This window comes from Penicillium maclennaniae (genome assembly GCF_028827695.1).
Source record: "Penicillium maclennaniae strain IBT 15551 chromosome Unknown utg000008l:1.0-3552695.0:1.0-3555053.0, whole genome shotgun sequence".
Classification (NCBI taxonomy): domain Eukaryota; kingdom Fungi; phylum Ascomycota; class Eurotiomycetes; order Eurotiales; family Aspergillaceae; genus Penicillium; species Penicillium maclennaniae.
This window is the reverse complement of record NW_026623220.1, coordinates 2,452,125-2,466,818: the sequence shown is the minus strand read 5'-3', so window position 1 is coordinate 2,466,818 and position 14,694 is coordinate 2,452,125. Positions and strand designations below refer to the sequence as shown.

The 14,694-nt window shown below is 52.6% G+C and overlaps 6 protein-coding genes across 6 annotated transcripts; 1 reads left to right on the top strand and 5 right to left on the bottom strand.

The window, feature by feature from the left end:
- Positions 1–97: 97 nt before the first annotated feature.
- N7477_009888 (uncharacterized protein) lies at positions 98–1,539 on the bottom strand (the record flags this gene model as incomplete). The annotated part of the gene is made up of 5 exons (XM_056971549.1): positions 98–570; positions 633–1,266; positions 1,318–1,366; positions 1,429–1,492; positions 1,530–1,539. 5 exons carry the CDS (start codon positions 1,537–1,539, stop codon positions 98–100), a joined length of 1,230 nt encoding a protein of 409 aa, XP_056818528.1.
- A 183-nt stretch (positions 1,540–1,722) lies between these two features.
- N7477_009887 (phosphoribosylaminoimidazole carboxylase ADE2) lies at positions 1,723–3,610 on the top strand (the record flags this gene model as incomplete). The annotated part of the gene is made up of 3 exons (XM_056971548.1): positions 1,723–2,188; positions 2,242–3,354; positions 3,414–3,610. The coding sequence occupies 3 exons, from the start codon at positions 1,723–1,725 to the stop codon at positions 3,608–3,610; spliced, it is 1,776 nt and encodes a 591-aa protein (XP_056818527.1).
- Positions 3,611–4,279: 669 nt separating this feature from the next.
- Positions 4,280–7,030, bottom strand: N7477_009886 (uncharacterized protein; the record flags this gene model as incomplete). The annotated part of the gene is made up of 5 exons (XM_056971547.1): positions 4,280–4,547; positions 4,582–6,343; positions 6,394–6,721; positions 6,787–6,912; positions 6,980–7,030. 5 exons carry the CDS (start codon positions 7,028–7,030, stop codon positions 4,280–4,282), a joined length of 2,535 nt encoding a protein of 844 aa, XP_056818526.1.
- A 1,476-nt stretch (positions 7,031–8,506) lies between these two features.
- N7477_009885 (nucleoside deaminase) lies at positions 8,507–9,070 on the bottom strand (the record flags this gene model as incomplete). Its single annotated transcript, XM_056971546.1, has 1 exon — positions 8,507–9,070. The coding sequence occupies one exon, from the start codon at positions 9,068–9,070 to the stop codon at positions 8,507–8,509; it is 564 nt and encodes a 187-aa protein (XP_056818525.1).
- A 239-nt stretch (positions 9,071–9,309) lies between these two features.
- On the bottom strand, positions 9,310–10,293 carry N7477_009884 (uncharacterized protein; the record flags this gene model as incomplete). Its single annotated transcript, XM_056971545.1, has 1 exon — positions 9,310–10,293. One exon carries the CDS (start codon positions 10,291–10,293, stop codon positions 9,310–9,312), a length of 984 nt encoding a protein of 327 aa, XP_056818524.1.
- Positions 10,294–13,244: 2,951 nt separating this feature from the next.
- On the bottom strand, positions 13,245–14,247 carry N7477_009883 (uncharacterized protein; the record flags this gene model as incomplete). The annotated part of the gene is made up of 2 exons (XM_056971544.1): positions 13,245–13,874; positions 13,909–14,247. 2 exons carry the CDS (start codon positions 14,245–14,247, stop codon positions 13,245–13,247), a joined length of 969 nt encoding a protein of 322 aa, XP_056818523.1.
- Between the last annotated feature and the right edge of the window lie 447 nt (positions 14,248–14,694).

Below are 14,694 nucleotides of genomic sequence, written 5' to 3'. Positions count from 1 at the left end.
TAATCTGATCAGCATATCAAGCATATGTGTTGCAGGTCGTTATTCATGATGCCAATGGCACGAAATAAAAATCATCTCGGACTCGCTAGTCCATACTTCAGTTCTTCTTCTCGGAGTCTGATGCTTGTGTTGACTCGGTAATTCCGAAGTCATCCTGGGTTGTTTCTGTCGAATTCTCTGTCTTGCCTGTCTGTTCCTTGGGCGTAGAGTCGTCGAGGACGATGTCCCCATCTCCATCGGGGGCGTTAGCCTCCTGTACTACTTCGGTGGAGGCCGAGACCAAGACATCGGAGGCACCTTCGCCTAGAGCAGATTGGTTATTTAGGTCACCAAGATTAACCTCCACACCTTTTCCATCTTGCAGGCCCATATCCTGAACGCCCAAGAGTGCCGGGCCACGAGCATGGGGGACTTCGTCTGGAGATTCTGCTGGTGGCGAGGTAGAATTACGCTGACCAGTACGATGAGCAGCCTCTTCGACATCAGTAAAGGTTGTCGTAGTTTCTTTCGCAGATGCGATATTGTTATCGTCGCTTTCCATCTCTTGTGGTTGTGTTGGTACAGCTTGCTCTATACATGGTCAATTCTGTGAAGCTCATCAAACGAGGACCAGGGGGTTATATGTAACGTACCCTCCTCCAACCCGGAGACCTCGTCACCCTCGAACGAGGCGTTGGTGAGCCACGGAATCGGGGTGAGTAGCGCACCACCCAGAGACTCGTCGCTCCCTAAACCAGACGCATAGTCCGTAGTTAGGTAGGTCCCGGCACTGTTCGCGGGGTGCGCGAGTCCGTTCGACTGTCCGCTGGGGGTGGTGTTTTCCAAGATGCTAGCAGGAAAAACGTCTATGCCGCTAGTCACCGAAACCACACGGTCCACAGCTCGGAGATAAGCAGGTAATGTCCTATAGTGAGCTGTCGGGTGGAGAATAAGCTCCGCAAATCGCTGGATAGTATGCGGCGGCTTGCTCAGGAAAAAAGACTGAATCGCCGACTTGATAGAGCTCAGGAGAAGGGCAAGTGGTGGTGGTAGTAAGTCGCTCGACGGCTGTGTTGACTCAGGCTGCGAGTCAGGCACGCTCTCGGTCGGTGGCAAAGAATGGGTTGGCGCTGGAGTAGTTTGCAGATCGCCCGGAGCAGTATTCTCCTTATTACTGCTTTCGGGCGGGACAGTGGTCGTCTCAGAGGTCTGGGATGGCTGTTGGAACAGTTGGTGGTTGTACGACCCTGGAGGCACTTTGGGCATAGGAAACACATTGTATACGATCTAAGAGGGGTCAGAAATTCCACGGGTAGAGTCGCGTGAGGTATAACATACGTTTTCCAGACGCTCCAGTAAAGGCCCTACCATGCCACTCCATTTCTCTCTGGGTCAAAGCATTAGTCTCGCGAAATCCAGGGCATCGTGTAATCGCGAATTCACACATACAGGTCCATGGAGCCGCCATTGGCGACTGCCTGGAGAGCTTCTTCATCTGCAGGGGACTGATCAGCTACGAAAACGTGCCACCAGCAGGATGAGGGACTTACCCAGCGTCATCGTCGAAGTGTTTTAAGCTGCAGGAGACGACGATTAAGTGGTCGGCTGAGGCGGTGATGAAAACGGCGTTTGATTGGCTTGCACCTGCCTTATCGATAGTACCACGTGACTCTCCGCGAATTTTCGACGGAGGGGCAGTTCACGATGACTCTTTCTCATAAGCAACCCATTTCGCTCATCACAATGTGGAACTCGCCCAAGGTCGGAATCCTCGGTGGTGGCCAGCTCGGCCGCATGCTTGTCGAGTCCGCCAACCGATTGAACATCCAGTGCAATGTTCTCGACGCCGAAAACTCCCCAGCCAAGCAGATTAGCTTCCACAACGGCCATGTCACCGGTTCCTTCAAGGAACGTGACGCCGTTCGCCAATTAGCCAAGACTTGTGATGTCCTGACTGCCGAGATCGAACATGTCGACACCTATGCGCTCGAAGAGGTCTCTTCCGAAGTTCGCATGGAACCCTCTTGGCAGGCTATCCGCACGATCCAGAACAAGTTCAACCAGAAAGAGCACTTGCGCAAGTACGGTATCCCGATGGCTGATCACCGGGAGTTGGTCAAGAACACACCCGAGGAATTGGCCGAGGTTGGGGAGCAGTTGGGCTACCCAATGATGTTGAAGTCGAAGACAATGGCATATGATGGGCGGGGTATGTGGAATTGAGCTTTGCATTTGTGGAATCTATGCTAATGGTCATTCTAGGAAACTTCCGCGTGAACTCTAAGGCCGATATCCCCGAGGCTCTCGAGACTCTCAAGGCCCGTCCGTTGTATGCGGAGAAGTGGGCCTACTTCAAGATGGTTCGTGAATCTATACTTCAAGACGCTCAGGCTGTAACTCACAGTGCGATTCTACAGGAGCTCGCTGTCATGGCTATCAAGACCAAGGATGGCGTTCTGTCATACCCCACCGTCGAGACCGTCCAGGAGGACTCAATATGCAAGCTAGTGTACGCACCCGCCCGGAACGTCTCCGAGAAGATCAACCAAGCCGCCCAGGCCCTTGCCCGCAAGGCTGTCTCCGCCTTCGAAGGTAAGGGTGCCTTTGGCGTTGAGATGTTCCTCCTCGAGGATGACAGTCTGATGCTGTGCGAGATCGCCAGCCGCATTCACAACTCCGGGCACTGGACCATCGAGGGCTGCGCTCTGTCGCAGTTCGACAGCCACATGCGGGCCATTGTCGACCTTCCCATTCCCGCCAAGAGCCTTGAGCTCCGCACTCCCTCAATCATGCTCAATATCATCGGTGGCGCCACTCCCGACTCCCACCTGAGGGCCACCGAGGCCGCGCTTTCCATCCCCAACGCAAGCATTCACCTGTACAGCAAGGGTGACGCTAAGCCAGGTCGCAAGATGGGCCACGTCACTGTCACCGCCGCGACTATGCACGAGGCCGAGATATTGATTCAGCCTCTCATCGACGTCGTAGACGACATGCGTGCCCAGCGGAAAGACATCAAGACCAAGGCTGCTGTCTCCGGCCCCTCCAAGCCCGCCCCTCAGGTGGCCGTTGTTATGGGCTCCGACAGTGACCTGAAGACTCTGGTGCCCGGACTGAAGCTGCTGGAGAATTACTTTGGTATTAAGCCCGCCGTGGAGATCACTTCCGCCCACCGCACCCCGAACTATATGGCCGAATATTCCGCCGAGGCTGCCGCACGCGGCATCAAGGTGATCATTGCCGCCGCCGGTGGTGCTGCTCATCTCCCCGGTATGGCCGCCGCTCACACCGCGCTGCCTGTCATCGGTGTCCCTGTCAAGGGAAGTTCCCTGGATGGCGTGGACAGCCTGTACAGCATCGTGCAGATGCCTCGTGGTAAGTCACACTACGCACTATTCATGATAAGTTTCATCCCAGCTAATTGACCACATCAGGTGTCCCCGTCGCAACCGTCGGAATCAACAACAGCATCAACGCTGCCCTCTTGGCCGCGCGCATCATCGGTGCCTTCGACCCTGCCATCCAGGCCAAGGTAGAGAAGTACGCCGAAGAAGCCCGTGCCGAGAACATGGAAAAGAAAGGAACCAAGCTCCAGGAATTAGGCTGGGAGAAGTACTTCGAGCAGATGTAAAGTGCCTTCTAAATTATTTTCCAAAAATCTTTAACGGAAACCCAAACGCATGCGAGAAGATAAGTCTCAGAAACTTTAAAGAGGATAAATGCGGTCTTCTTGTCTTATACAGCGGAAGGCATTTTATGATATCAGATCTAGACGACAATGAAATGAATTTTACACTTGTGCATGACCTCTGTTCCCATTTGAACATCGATAGTCCAATTCAGGGTTTCTTGAAGCTTATGCTCTGTTGTGTGCCAACTGTGTTTCTATCCAGAGTGTCTCGGGTCAGTGACGGAGGCCAAGTGGAACTAGGCCCGCTGGCCAAAGCCCACAGCCCACTGTGGCACAGCCTTACGCCTTACCATAGGAACACAGTAGCCATAATCCAAACAGACCGACTTTGGTTGGTAGAATATTAGGCGAGATTGAACGCATGATGGTGGTGGCATTATGTATTAAGCTACCGACTAGACCAAAAAAGAGCCATACTAATACATAAAAATTTGCAAAAGGGGGAAATCATAAGCAATAAGCCAAAATAATCACGAGAACACAAGGAAAGGAAAGGAAGGAGCTAGGGCTTTCGTTGAAAACCCGGACTTGCATCCACCCAGTAGAAGTGTCATTTGCACATGCCATCGAAGGATGATCGCAGCTAAATATTGTACTTGTGTAACAATCTTAAGCAACGGTGGAGCTGGTGGTAACGGCGTGTGCGCCGTTGGTAACACCATCGCTGAGGTTCTTAGTCTTGTCGTTGACGAAGGCCTGGTCAACCTCGCGCGAGAAACCATTGGTGCCGTTGACGCCGTTGGTGCCGTTAGTGTGAGTAACGTTGGTGTGGCCGTTGGTGTAACCGGCAGTTCCAGCAACGCCCGAGGAGCTGGCAATGCCATCGGCAGTAGGAGCCTTGCGTGTGATCAGGGCCCGGAGTGGGGATGTTAGTTGACTCCTTGGCGCTACCGATACTGAAGATGGGCGACTCCCAGCGCTCACCCTTGTTGGCAAGCTCGACGTATTCTGTAGCCTTGCTGGAGACACCGCCGGGCAATTTGATGTCGGGGAACATCGAGTCGTGCAGAGTCAAGGCAGTCTGCACCTTCGTGTCACGCTTGAGAACGGCCTCGGCCTGCTTGGCCTTGGCCTGGGCGCGGGAGCGCATAGCATCGGCGTAGCGGGACAAGATGCTGGGGGCGTTCTCAGGGTCCTCACGGGCGGCCTCCTGGGCCTTGGTGGCCTCCGTGTGGATCTCGTGAGCGTACGCATCGCCCTTCTCAAAGGCGTTGCGGATCTGACCCTCGATGACCTTCTCAAGAGCGGGGCGAACCACACGGAAGAGCATGGGCTTGAACATAACAAAGAGAGCCTTGTGCTTGGACTTGCGGAGCTTGATGTTCATGTTCTGGATGTTCACAGAGATCTTGTCCAGCTTAACAAAGTGCTGCTTGTCATTCTGGTCGGCAGTTGAGGCCGCAATCTTAAAGCTGAAGCCCTCACCACCAAGGAAGATATCCATGATACCAGTATCGGTGATGGAGGGGAAGCCCTCCTTCTTGTTGATGTAGTAGCTGACATCGCGGAGATCAGCCTGGATACCGGAAGCAGCAATCATGATCTTATTGTCACGCTTGTTGGAAATCTTCTTGCGGCCCCAGCGGAAGTAGTTGTCACTGCCGAACTCGACGACATTGGGCATCAAGTTGTCACTTTCGATGATGAGGTTCTCAACAACGACGTCAACCAAGGGGTCGGAAACCTCGATACGAGGAATCGGAACATAGCGGACGTTCTCGAAGATACCAGGCAAGATGATATCGCGGACGTCAGTGAGCAGGTGCTTCTTGAAGACAATCTTGCCACCAGAGTCGCGGCCGAGGTCCAAGAATAGCTTCTGAACGGAGTCGGCAAGAGCTTTGTTTTGAGGGTCCTTCTCGAACTGATCAGCCAGGAACTTAATCTGGTCAAGAATCCTATCGGTGTGGCTGCGGTAGCGCTCACGAGCCAAGTAGCGACCCTTCTCGTAGAGCTCGTTCCATTGGCGGGTGCACTCTTCTTCCATGATGAAGCCCTGCTCGCGGAGGGCTCTTCGAATGAAGGTGTCAATGCTGGAGAACCAGCCACGAAGCTCGGGATCATGATCAGCATCGTGGTAGATATTGTTCAGAGACTCGAAGAAGTCAGACAGGGAGGTGTTGTTGGCAAAGCGCTCAATGAGAGTGCGCAAATCATTTTCAACGGCCTGGACGATATCGGTGGAACGAACGTCCTTGGCGGCAGAGCCACTCTGCGCGGTAATCTCCTTGGTGTGGCCAGCGTACTTCTCGGCTATGTCCAAAAGGGTCTCGATGGCTTGCTGATAGTCAGAGTGGCCCTGAACCTCGATAACCATCTTTTTGAGACGCCAGATGGTCTGCTCGCGACGCTCCTTGGGGATCTTATCCTGGAGATACTCCTTGGTCTGGTTGGCGTACTTCTTGCGGCGGCTCATCTCCGAGGGGGTAACCGACTCGTTGTCGGCAGTAGCAGTAGTCTCGTCAAAGGAGGGAGCACCGATGCTGGATTTGTCGCTCTTCTTGAACTTGGACTTGAGGTCCTCCTTGTTGATGTTGGGCTTCTCGTGCCAAGTGTTCTCCTCGGCGGGTGCGTCGATCTGTGCCAGCTGCTCTTCAGACGGGCGGACCTGGTTGGCAGCCTTCTGGGAGGCATCGGCAGCAATGTCCCTGATAAGGACGGTAGCATCGCTCACTGAAGGGTGTTAGAAAGCACGATGAGAGGAATTGCAAAGGCAAACTCACGGATCTTCCTGAACTCGCCATTGGTAATTAAGAGAGTACCAAGGGTCTTGAGGCCATCCAGGGTCCTGTTGGCATCTTGCTTACTATCCTCCTGGTTGATAGGCACGTTGGGGGCCTTGGCATCCACAGCAGTAATCTGCTGGGCCTGCCAGATGAAGTCCTGAAGAAGCTCGCCGTGGTTCTTGGTCAGGAGCATCTTCTTGGCCTGCTCAATCACATTGCGAAGGTCTTGCACGAGGACCTTACCCTCAGCAGAAAGCTCTGAAGGGGGGGACGTGAGAAACTTGGAGTTCAAAGCGCTGTTCAGGGCGACGTCGCACTGTTTGTTCTGTATGGGACGGGTTTTTAGCAGCGAATTCTTCGAGGACCGGCCGCAAACCGGATGAAACTAACCGATGGGAGCTTGCTGTTCTTGAAAGCTTCAAGGGCGTTAGCGACAGATTCAATTGAGCCTAACTTGGTGACTGGAGAGAACTGACCATGGAAAATACCAAACAGTTGGAGCTTCTGGTTGACGTCCTGCAGCCTGGTTAGTGACCTCTGCGACCCGATCAGCCTCCAATGGATCCCGGCGCATTTCGCATACCTTCTCCTTCTGCTTGGTGTCGGTGGGACGGTTCACGGCCTTGTAAGACATGATGGAGCTTGTATCGATCGTGTCAAAAAAGAGAACAAGTCCGTAGATGTCAGGTATTCTGGGGCCCCAGATTAGCGCGACCCTGATTGCGAGATCCAAGCGAACATACAGGTTGGAAATTAGGATTAGTGTGGAGTGAGGCAGCTTTTGTCAAAACAAAGGGGGGGGGTATCACGAGAATGAAGGAAGGTATGTGGAGAAGGCGAGTTCGAGGAAGGGATGACGACAGATATAAAGGGCACGCAAAGGAGGCAATCCCTACTTGAACGAGGAAGGAGTGAGCCCAAGTTACTCCTTGACGCAACTACCTCCTGACGTCATTTCTTCGTGGCTTTCGCACGGCTTGTTATTCCCCCAATTGTAATTGTAACGGTGACCTCCGTCACTGTCTGTCTACCATTTGTCATTTGCCATTTGCCATTTGCCATGACTGTCTATGGTCCTCTATTTGGTTGCCCGGTTGCTGGGACCTGGGTAGCTGGTAGCTGGTAGCTGGTAGCTGGTGGCAGGTACTGTAGCAGGTAGCAGGTGAGCCGCTGGCAACTATCGTAAGGCTAGGTTGGCCAGGTCCAGGTCTCGACTGTGCTGTACGCGCCACTAGTGCAAGGCCAGCTCTATTGGCGGTAAACCCGATCGAGGCATGAAGGCCCACGATCTGCAGAAACCGCCCGATCGAGTGGAGTCTTGGCAGTGGGGCTAGGACCGTTCCATCTCCAAATTGTGTTGGCTCCGAAACCAGGATCTCCTCCTCATCAGCTTGACGTCAATCGTACGATTCTTGGTCGCCCACCAAAGTCAAACGAAGGTACGTGAACCAGATGTATGTCGTCGCGGGACCGGTTTGCATCCCTGTCCCAGACTAGGGACTCTAGATTCTAGCGCTGGTCGCGTTCAGCATGCGCGTTGATCGATGTGCATGTAGCCACAACGGTCGGGGACGGTAGAATAATGAACAGGGCCACAAAAAATGAGAGCAGAGGCCTAGAAATGGTTATGATTGTGGCGTTCCGGGGGCTGTGTGTGGCCCCGTCCATTAGAGCTCTGGTGTTTGTTCCCGAAAGGGGTAAGTGGATGACACGCGGGACAAATTCTTGGGATGCTTTTTCCGTTGAGGTTCCTTGTAGTCGGTGGCGGAGGGCTCCTGGCGTCTACCCACTGTGGAGTTGATATCCTGCAATGGAGAACACCCACAGGTCTCTCAATCAATTCCTCGTGGGGTCGATGGGGCCGAGAGTGGGCCCATTGTTTGGTGGAGCGCGAAGAACTGTACAGTGTGCCCATGCGCCATCATCAATCCATGGTTGCCTGGAAGTCGAAATGGAGATGTGGGCGAGGTGCGCTATAATGGCCCTTGTGATGACTCCAGTGTTTAAAGGTCACAACTGGACACGCTAGCGCTCGGGTCTTGTTCTGACTGCAAGCGACCGAATTTCACCTGACGACTGGAGATAATTGATGTGGATTACTGTGATATTTCTAGCAAAGTGCGATGTGCGAGCCACGCTTCGACCAGTACCGCCTACTATCTTCGGCCACCTTCTCCTCCCACTCAGCCAAAGGCCCAACCACCTCCACCTGGAACTGACCAGCAACGAAGATCTCCCGACAAGGGAGGTCTAGCGTGAGATTTTCCGTATTCCCTGGGCCAGTCAACGCTTGCAGAGTCTTCTCTGACGCGAGGTATACCAATCGTCCGATGTGCGCCCAGTAGATTGTTCCCGCACACATGGCACACGGCTCCCAGGTTGAGATCATGGTGCATCCGCCGAGGTAGTCCCAGGAGTAGTTGTCAGATGCGTTGCGCGCCAATTCACATTCGGCGTGGCGCACATGCGACAGGGAGAGAGATGTCATGAGCTGTGTCTCGTTGTCCGGTGCGAGAAGGATTGCCACGAATGGCCGCTTTTGATGAATGTCTTGGGCGGAGGCTTGGAGAGCGAGGCATTTGGACGCGCCTGATTCGAGTTGTGCTGGGGTGAGAGGGGTCAGGGCTGTCGATCGGCTCGTGCCCGGCTTGCTAGGGCTAATAGGCGAGGCCATTGTAGAAATGAGGAATATCTACTTGTGTAGTGTACAGGTGAACTTGTGGTCAACTTGATCCAGGTATCTTAGGGTGGACGAAAGCCAAGACATGTCCGCTAGTGTGCGGCGGTCTCCGATGATAAGGAGAGGGGAAGTGCTTCCCCCTCTTTCACAAAGCAAAGATCTAGATGTTCAGGTGAAAAATGTATTGCTGCGCTGTATAAAAATGGCAAAGAGAATTATGTACAGTCATTCCTTTATGAAAAAGCTTCATCACTCGAGCTGGGACCGGCCGAGGTGTCGGATACTCGAAGGTCGGAGGGTTTCTTGGGACCGACGTCTAGGCCCTGCGATAGGGGGGACTCGGGCGTAGCAATCATACGCGCTTGACTATCGCAGTCCGCATTTTGAGATGGGTGGAAAGAGAGATCCACAAAATCCGAGAGATCAGTGGGTTGCGAACTGCTGCCGCACATTTCCGTAAAGATCACCAGTCGGCCGAGAACAGCGTACTCTAGTTTGAGTTTGACACTGTAGACAAATGCTTTTAGTGTGACGTGGATGTCGAAGAGGCCAGAATACTGGACTCCGATCACCGCGGCATCCATCAGAATCATGGCCAGATTAACGATCAGCAGCTGGATCAGGGTGCTGCGGTAATGGCCTCTTGGGCGGAGATTGAGGAGGCGCACTGCTTCGTAGGAGTAGATTCCTGAAAGAATCACCTCTTGTAATGAGAACGCGATCAATTGTATTCGCTCGAAGATATTGAACGCCGGGGTGAAGAGAGCCGATTTGTTGGAGTGGGAGCCTAGTTCGAGGACGGAGGCCGGGATGTGGAAGATGATCGCATCGACAATGATCATGGCGAGTGTCCAGCGGAGGATGACATGGTTTTGGACGACAAGATGTAATCGCGACCAGAGCACGAGGGACTGGCCCGTTACCATGCATACCCAGGCAATGAGCTCCATTGCTACTGGGAACATATTGTTGTAAATGTTGAAGATGATGAGGAGGTATCCGAGGCCGAAGGGGATGATGGCCACGGACGAGATAAGCAGACACCAGAAATAACAACCGCCATATCGCTTGAACGTGGTGAAGCACAGAACGACCAATTCCAATGCATTATACCATGCTACGCCGATGAGGCAAGCCACTGCAGTGCGCTCGGCGAAGTTGGTGATAGACCGTTCGGCTAGACCGAAGTTACTACCGGGAATATCGTAGCTCGACATAAGAGCATTCTCTCTGCGGCAGTCGAGTTGGAAATGCAAATGAAGGCGAGGTTACAAGGTCATTTGAAGAGCGTGAGGCAAAGCGTATGGCAAATTAAGGCATGAAGGAAAGAGGGCAGTCGATTAGAAGAGAGCCCATATACATACACAGGCGTATATAGACCCTAGGTATATGTATATGGAGGTAATTTCGAAGAACGGCATGTTCGAGAACAAAGATGCGGGGAGAGATGTGAGGCGAAAAAAAAGGTACAAGGAGGTGGCGGAGAATACGAGATAATAGCCGACCCATCTGTTCGATATCTCTCAAGCACCATTGGAGGGCGCACCGTATACTGTGGGGAATGGAGAAGCATTAACTCCGAGGAACCTGGCGGCGAATGGGTGACTTTTCCTTGGTACGGCCAAACACTAAGCAAAATGGATCCCGATCACGGCTGCCCAAGGAATGGCAGGTATAAGCGCGCTTCTATTGGCACTCAGGAAGCTTGCGAGTTTTCTCAGTCTTCACGCTGCTTCCTTCTAGGATCTCTGATTTTCAATTTTAAACATCACGATAAAGATCACATGATCATTGGGGGCCTTCCGTTTCAGGTGACTCTCAGGCGATTTGATTGATCGGTGATCCGAGATAAGGCGTCCATTATTCGCGCACTTTACTAATTGAACTTTGGCGGCCAACCGGAACCGCATCCCCATCACAACTGTATAGACTTCGACGTGTTGAAGAGTGATTCCAAAGTTGTTTACCGGGAACTTGATTTGACTCTTTTGCCACGTTTCAAAGACGCAAACGGCAGTCATCCCTCTCTTACGATTGGCGGAGCTTCTTTGCGACCGTGGAACTTGCTGACAGATCAAACTCTGCCTGATCCGGGGAACGTGTTGCCCATTCACGTCGGTTCGCCCTGGTCGAAAAGTCGAGAACATCATCACATGTTCAGAAAACGCACCGGGCCGTGCACCTTTGATGTCATGGCAAGTAGATAGCCTTTGGTTCTGCCTTTGAACCATGGGTTGTTGGGTTTTCGCTTCATTTGGGGCTGACGCACTCTAGAAATAGAGGTGGAAGTGGAAGTGGCCGTGGAAGTTTGAGGTCACGCGCGGATATAATTGGAATCCACCCTCGGTGCCAAAACAGGCATGTTCACACGTGCCCACGGGCCACCTAATCCCCGGACCATCGACCCAGTTGTTCTTGCCACTCGGTATCCGCGCGCGTGGACTCTTGATGCACATGGCAATTAAGTCGATCTAGATTCTAGACCCTATAGAAACTTCACAAAAGCCCGGTCTGCAATGCCCGCTGGCGTGAAGACGCCGGAATCGGTCACGTGGTCTTCATGCAGTTTGTCGCCGGTACTGACGTTTCTTCCTCCTTCATTGCTCGAATTCATTCGTTTTACGTAGCAGGAATACAGTTCCCGATCAGATCTCCTCATCAATGCACTTAGACATGCGACCTAATGGCGCGGGGGACTTGGCCTCGGGGGTGGATCCTGTGGATACCATCCATCAGAATGACACGAGATCCTCTGTCAAAACAGAGGACCGGGAAATATTAACCGACCGGTGAAGCATAGACTACACTGGGGAATGATATCTCTCTTTATCGCTCAATCGTATTCTACGTTAGGATGATTTCGAAGACTAACTCATTCCTGACGGTAGCCTCGGCAGTGTATTCGTGACCAATTGATACCTGGATACATGTGCAGTTAATGGATGTTATAATGTAACTTAAAACACAAACAAAAGCCTAGGCCAATCGCCGCACACATAACAGTCAAGACTACATAGATGCCTCACCATCTTTGGTGAGCTTGCCAATGGGAGTTTCCGCGTAGCCACTGAGAGATTCCATGTGATTTTTATTTTCGGCTTTCAATCATTATCCATTTTTCTGTCGCTCTCAGAAGCTAATGTGCTGCATCGCTCAACTACCTTGATTAAATGACCCATCCAAGCTGAGGAGACCAAAGGCGCCCAGATCAAGCCAATACCTGGATCAGTCATATGTAAAGTGCATTGCACGAAGACTCGTGGGTATGTTGTTACCCCTGCGTACGTCGTCATCGCTATTTTGATCGAAGCAAAGGACCAAGCGCTCGAAATGGCCACCTCCTTCAAGCAAGAGATGCACGTCGTCGAAGGTCTCGGCTTGACATCCCGCTGGGCGTGGAACCCATAGTCCCAAAATTGACCGGCTACAACCTCAAAGAATCCACTCCAGTCTTGGAAACACAGAAGAGCAAAAACCTGGTTTCAAGTTTGGGCAGCGAAGCACCGACAACCGCCCATATTTATCGAGGGTAGTACATTAGGTACTCCTCCACATTTGCATATATTCACCAGCAATGGCGATTGGATCCCTTCTGGATCATTTTGAGATGAATCTCTCTGTTCCAAGAACTGCTTTCATTTGGAGAATGACGGATAGCACACAGGATTTATATGCAAGCTCAACGTGTTGCACACCTGGACAATGAGCATAAGCGACGGACAGACTATGTAGGTAATTCGTTGCAAAACACTTCAACATGGAGGAAGTTCTCATTGATTTACCATCTACCCGGCGAAGGCACAAAAACCGGATGGATCCATGACGATCATTCAGGAACCTGAATTATGTGATTTGTAGACGTAAAATTACATATTAATAGTATACATTATAGTCACAAAGTGGAGCTTATGCTCGAAGGAGGTATCCTCCATGAACATTATATTTTTAATGTTCTAGACCAAATAAGAAAAAGATGGTAAAAGGGCGGAGGACGAGACACCAAAAAAAATCCCAAAGTCTTCCAAAATAGATCATACAAGAAAAAAGTACCCTTCCATGGGCCGATATATGCACACAAACTGGTTGTGGAGGGGGGGATTCACAAGGCTCCCGGAACGCTATACATTGCTGCGTGAGAAATGCCCTGCTTAGACATCATGGGTCTAATTTACAGGTTCTTGCCAACGGTGGCAACGACAGCACCGACGGGGGTGCCGACGGTGGGGAGGCCAAGGCCAGAGACAAGGGAGACAACCTCGGGGGAGAGCTTGACGAGGAGGTCCTGGCCGTCCTCACCGGTGATGGTAAGGACCTGGGTAATGGGGATGGAGAGGTCGCTCAGGAGCTTGTCAACACCCTGGCCGGCGGTCACAAGGACGGAGCCGAGGGGAACACCGACGGTGGGGAGACCGAGGCCGGTGACGAGAGCGGCGACGGAGGGAGACAGCTTGACGAGGAGCTCCTCACCGTTGGCACCGGTGACGCGGAGGGTAGAGCCGACGGAGGGGGCGATGTCCTGGACGATCTCACCACGCTTCAAGGAGGTACCAACGGTAGCGATGACAGTGCCGACGGGAACACCGAGAGAGGGGAGACCGAGACCAGAGACGAGTCCAGTAACCTCGGGGGAGAGGCCAACGAGAAGAGCACCGACATCAGCACCGACGACAGTAACGAGGCCGTTAACGTAGGGAGCGAGACCAGTGACGAGACCACCAAGACCGGAGGCGGAGGCGACGATGCCACCGACGGGGGCACCGAGGGCACCGAGACCAAGACCGGAAAGGAGAGCGGTAACCTTCGGGGCTCAGCTCAATGAGCAGGGAGCCAACGTTAGGGCCGGTGATGACGAGGATGTTCTGGAGCTCAGGGCCGAGATCCTGGAGGACCTTGCCGTTCTGGATGATGGGAGTCTTGGAGGCCATGCCGTTGGTGGCAGCGGAGTCCAGGTTCAGGAGCTTGGTGAGGTCACCGATGCTGGAGACCTTGGGAAGCTCATCGAGCTTGAGCTCCTTGGTGACATCGCCCAGCTTGAGGTCGTCAGCGAGACCCTTGATGCTGGAAAGGCTGACCAGGTCGGTCAGGCCAGACAGAGCAGCGGTAGGGGCGGGAGCCGGTGCGGCAAAGGCAGCAGTAGCCGCAGCGACGAGGGCGAAGAAAGAGGCCTTCATTGTGTATTAAGTTTAAGGATATTATTAAAGAGTGACTGGAGTTGGATGATCCAAAGAGTGACAATGATGGGAGAGAAAAGTTTAGGGCAGGAGCAGCAACAGCATTATTTATACAACGAGTCCAGAGAGAAATGCGTACAAGACCATCGGTGGTAGCGGGCCCCTGGTCTCCTATCGTGGAACATCGAGCCTTAGTCTATAACTAGAATCCGTTTTTGGCTGGTGGGACCTATTGCTCCATCATGGCAAACCCAATACGGCAGATAGAGACTTTCAGAACAGGGTCTTGGTCCCTGAGGTGGATTGATTATCGTCAGGGTTCACTCATGTTGAAGCCGCACACTCTCCTGTTATGGTTCCAACTTTCTGTCCCTGAACCTGTCCCCATAGCTCCAGTCAACAGCATATCACGACAAACATTTCAGTGAGCCGTTGTATCATCACAGA